This window comes from Elephantulus edwardii, unplaced genomic scaffold, assembly GCF_000299155.1.
Source record: "Elephantulus edwardii isolate Elephantulus edwardi_28Jun2011 unplaced genomic scaffold, EleEdw1.0 scaffold00528, whole genome shotgun sequence".
NCBI classification, from domain to species: Eukaryota; Metazoa; Chordata; class Mammalia; order Macroscelidea; family Macroscelididae; genus Elephantulus; species Elephantulus edwardii.
The window spans coordinates 204589-209923 of NW_006400278.1; the positions used below are offsets into that span (position 1 = coordinate 204589).

Consider the following 5335-nt stretch of genomic DNA (forward strand, 5'->3'; position numbering starts at 1 on the left):
CCGCTCCGGACACTTGGCAGCTGCGGCCGCTGCGGCGGGAAGGGGCCTCGGAGGCTCCAGGACACGCCAGACACGATCGGATCGCGAGCGCGGCAGCCTCGGACTCGGAACCTAAGGCCAGTCGCTCATCAGTCACCATAAACGTGGAGACAGACGCTAAAACGCAACCAAGACAAGAAGTCCTGGTTAAAATAAATTCGAAGACTTCCGCTTCCGGTTTTAAAGAGTCCTGGTGTCTCGGTAAAAAGCCTCCAGGCGGAAACAAGCACCTACGCTTCTTGGGTCCTGTGTAATTTATTTCCACCCAACCTCACCGCCTTAAATTATAAAGCAAAACCCAGGTGTCCTACAACTATGTTTGTGTGTGTCGGGTTTTAAAATAATACGTGCATAAAATAAACCATAGATTTAAAATATCAAGCGTGTATTGAGGGCGCAGTAACGTTGATAGTTGCCTCTATAAACAGAACACAAAACTATCATGCTTTAATCGCTTCTCTGCCTTTTGGCTAAGATCAAGTGTAGTATCTGTTTATTAGCTCATACGTCCTCTATCCGAGGACAATATATTAAATGGATTTTTGCAAAAAAATTAAAAATTAAAAAAAAGAACTATCATGCTTTAGAAAAATTAATTTCTATTTTGTACCATCTTGCGTAGACTTTGATGCTAGAAAGTAAATTGTCATTTGCTAACGTGATTAATTTTTTGACACTGTTTAATGAATCTTTGGCTGTTGCCTTTTGCAAAATTTTTTGAAATATTCTTTAAAGAGACATGCTGTGGCTTCTAGAGATTTTTTTGCAAGGGAGTTATGGTAAGTGGAAAGTGACCGCTTCACAGACTTGATGTCAACCTTCGGCGGTAGTAATTTAAGAGAAATAAATCCATATGATTCCCAAAGGAAGACTGAGAATGAAAGCTTTGATATTTGTTTCCGCCCGGAAGTCTTCTTGTGAAGCACCTGGAGTCCCAGAAAGCGGAAGTGTGTTGAGTCCCTTTAAACACAGAGTTTGCTTGTGACCTGAATTTTTCTTTCTTTCTTGCATGTCTGGTCTGGCTGGCTACCACGTGAGGTGGTGACAGCCAAGTGGAAAGCCTGGGTAATGAAAAGAATCAGTTATTTAGGAGATCATCCATCCTTTTATTTGCATCATGACACAGAAGAAGTAGGGTAAAAAAAGAAAGGGGTTCTTTAAGAGCATCTCTGCTGGCCTGGTGGTAATAAAGCTGTAGTGCAATCCCAAAGGTTCACGGTTCGAATCCTCCTATACTAGTCAGATCTCATTTGCACAAAAAATAATAATTATAGTAATAGTAATAATAAAAAGAATGGGGCTCTTTTTAAAAAAATTCCATTTTTAAAAAATGGATCCAATTTGAGGGTTCACACACAAAAAAATAAAATGTAAAATATTTTAAAAATACGTTTCTACATCACCTCTCCTCGCACTCTGAGATACATAAATTCCTTTATCTGCCCTCTTTTTGGCATGAACAGAGAACCCTTGGAGGTGCATGCAGAAGGCAGATGGGAGAGGAGATTGGAGCCTTTTTGTGCAGAGGAAGGACAATGAGGGTGGCAGATGCCTAGAACTGGGAGGAAGCCACACTTGATGGTCCCTGCACCTGGGCTTCTGTGTCACCCTCCTGCCCTTTCCCAGATCTCAGGGACAGAGTGTAGCTGCTGCCAGGACCTGACACGATGCATCTGCTTCCCACTGCCCGGTGCTGGCTTCTCACCCATTCCCTGATCTGGAAGTGATGTCCTCAACTGAGTGACCACCTTGGAGAAGAAAATCTTGTTTCTAGTAAAGTGACTTTTCATATCTCGACCTATTTGGAAACTCAGATATTTGTTGATTTTTAAAATTATGTTGGCACCTTGTCTAAAATTTATGAAAGATTCTCATAAAATAGGAATCATTCTAGAGTATTTTCTCTTATCTAGAATCCCTCCTCTTAGTCTTTTGGTGAACTCTTTAACGCAAATAGATTCTGGTTTTGAGAGTCATTAGCAAGTTCATTGACCCTCTGCTGAATGTGCATTTTTGGTTCTGTAGGAGTTGTCTGGCTTAGAAGTTTTCCTGGCTGGCTTTTGTCTTTTCATTTTGGTGTTGGTTTTGTGTTTGTTTTTTGTTTTTTTTTAAATTTTTTAAATTGTATTATTTTTACGTGTACCGTCCAATCAGATGTGACTGGTACAGGAGGAGATTGTCCCTCCTTCTCCAGCAGAGCATCTGGTGGATTTGAACCGCGTACCTCTGGGATTGCAGTGCAGCGGCTTGCCACTAGGCCACCAGAGCTCCCTTGTTTTTGTTTTTTTAAAATAATAAAAGTTTAACAGTTCAAATCTACCAGATGCTCTGTTGGAGAAGGAGGGGCAAGCTCCTCCTGTACCAAGTCAGATCTGATTTGTCAAAACACACAAACAAAATAATAAAATAAATTCGGGGGGGGGGAGAAAAGAAAATTAATGCTTTAAAAAATAATAAACGTCTAAAAATTATAGAAATTTTTCATACACTTGTTAGTACACACTTAGTTTTATAATTTCCTTTACGATTGATTGTTGTTGTTGTTGAAGTTGTTAGGTGCCGTTGAGTATGACCGATAGCAATCCTATGAACAACAGATCTGAGCATTCTCCTATCCTGTGCCAGCAGTCACTATGTCAGCCCATCTACTTGGGGGTCTTCCATACCTTCACTGACCGTCCACCCTTCCCAGCTTCATGTCCCTCTCCAAAAAATAGCCCCTCCTAGCAAATGCCTGTGAGACGAAGCTTTAATACCTTTGCCTCCAAATTGCCCTCTGTCTGCACCCTCACCGAGAGGGTTTTTTTCCCTTGGCCGCCCATCGAGTGTACAGTGCTTTTCTCCAACACCGCAGCTAAAAGACATCACTTCTTATTCTGTCTTCCTTATTCCTTCTCCAGCTCTCAAATGCATAGCAAGTCATAGGAAAGATCACGGTCTCAATCATACGCACCTTAGTCCCCAAACTGACGTCATTACTTTTCAATAATTTGGAGAGGTCCCTAACTGCAGACTTGCCCAATGCAATGCATTTCCTAATTTCCCCACTGCTGATACCAAGGGTGTTAATTGTGGATCCAAGGAACATGAAGTTGTTGACAGTTTCCAATTTTTTCTCTCTCTCTTGTGATAGAGGATAGATCATATCAGCCTAGTGGTAAAAAGCTTTGTTTTTCTGACGTTTGGATGTGATCGATGTTGATGACTGTATTCTTTGATCTTCTGCAAGAAAAAAAGTGCTTCAGGACCTCGTCACTTTCAGGAACTAACGTTGTATCGTTGGCATAACGCAGGCTAGTGCTAAGTCTTCCTCCGATCCTGATGCCACATTGATCTTCAGAGAGTCCAACTTCTTGAATAATTATCCCAGCATATAGATTGAATAGGTATGGAGAGAGAAGACTACATTGATGCACCCCTTTCTTAATTTTCAGTGGTGTAGTGAGCAACAGAGCCTGTGGTGATGAGGGAAGACGTTCAAACTGCTCTGAAAGTATTGGGGGAAAACAAGACTTCAGGAATAGATGGTATACCAATTGACATATTTCAGCTAACAGATGCTGTCCTGGACGTGCTCACCAAGTTGTGCTTAGAAATCTGGAGAACAACCACTTGGCCTACTGACTGGAAGAGATCTATATTTGTTCCCATTCCAAAGAAAGGTGACCCAACAGAGTGTGGAAACTACAGAACAATATCATTGCTATCACATGCAAGCAAGATTCTACTGAAGATTATCCAAAAACGATTAGAACAGCACATCAGCAGAGAACTGCTGGAAGTCCAGGCTGAGTTTAGAAGGGGTCGTGGTACTAGAGATATTGTAGCTGATGTTAGATGGATCTTGGCTGAAAGCAGAGAATACCAGAGAAATGTCTATCTGTGTTTTATCAACTAGGCAAAGGCATTTGACTGTGTGGATCACAACAAACTGTGGCTGACCCTGAGAAGAGTGGGAATCCAAGAACACTTGATTGTGCTTATGTGAAGCCCATACTTGCACCAGGAGGCAGTCATCAGAACAGAGCAAGAAAGTGTTCACTATATATGCCACATTCACCAATGTATTGAACCTGTTTCACCAGCACATTATTAACACCATCAGCTATTGAACAGATGAAATAGAGAAGGGTAGTGTGATGACTGTTGACTTAGGCAGTAGACTCTGAAATAGGTTTCAAATAGATCCTAGAAGACTCTCCAAATAGAGGAAATCACAGGCAGCTTCCATTAGGCTGACGGGATTCACCTGTTATGATCCTGGAAGAGCATGTCATCAGTGAGATTCCTCAAAGGCTGTTGACTCCAAAGGATCCCTTCAGTGAGTGATCCTCAAAAATATAAGGAAGAAAATCCGTTCTCATATTGTTGTTATTAGGGGCTGTAGAGTCAAGCAAGCACAACTCATGAACAGTGAATCTGAACTCTATTCTGTCCTGCACCGTCCTCACCCTTCCTGACACACAAGAGCCCATTGCAGCAGTCACCGTGTTCACCCACCTGGTTGAGGGTCTTCCTGTCCTTCACTGACCCTCCACGCTTCCCAGCATCATGTCCCTCTCCAAGGAATAGCCCCTCCCAGCACCATGCCCAAAGGATGTGAGAGGAAGCCTCATCATTCTGGCCTCCAAAGAGCATTCTGGCTGCATCATCTCCAAGACATATCTGTTCATTCTCTCGGCCGTCCATGGAATGTTCAGTGCTCTTCTCCAACACCACAGCTCAAAGGCGTCAATGCATTTTCTGTCATCCTTCTTCATTGAAGAGATCTCAGATGCATAATTAATAATCGTAAAGAACATAGACATAGTAGTTTTATGTATTCACATGATACTGAATTGTAGAGCCTACCCAAAGGTAGTTTGAAACCATTGAGAAGATGTGGCATTTATATAAGAATTTCTTACCCTTCAAATCCTGAGATAAGGTCAGCTAGGAGTTGGTTTTGGGCTTGACAGCAATGAACTTTTCATCTTAGCATTGCTCACTTAAACTCTTTTGCTTTTATGACACCAGGACGTGTTATACACTGGCTCACTGTAGTCTCCTGACAAGCCGCAGTGTAGATGACTCTAATCCACAGCCCTCAGTCCTGCCTTTGCTTGTTTTGGGTGAAACATTCTTCTAGGTCGTGTAACCCTGATCTGTCCACTTGCTGTACAGAGGTAAACTCGTAGTTGCTGTGAAGCTGAACACTGTGACGCTCATGTGTCAAATGTGAGAATGGTTCCCCATGGTGGACAGTGTTTGGTGGAGCTCCCCGATTAAATCAAGCTTGGAAGCAGGAGTGGCATCC

At 42.3% G+C, this 5335-nt stretch overlaps 1 protein-coding gene across 1 annotated transcript in view; it reads right to left on the reverse strand.

The window, feature by feature from the left end:
• Nucleotides 1–5335, reverse strand: part of LOC102863096 (zinc finger protein 93-like) — a 26995-nt gene that overhangs the window by 11097 nt on the left and 10563 nt on the right. The window contains exon 3 of the mRNA XM_006903172.1: nucleotides 14–156. Within this exon, the coding sequence (XP_006903234.1) occupies nucleotides 14–156 (143 nt within the window). The remainder of the gene's footprint in view (nucleotides 1–13; nucleotides 157–5335) is intronic.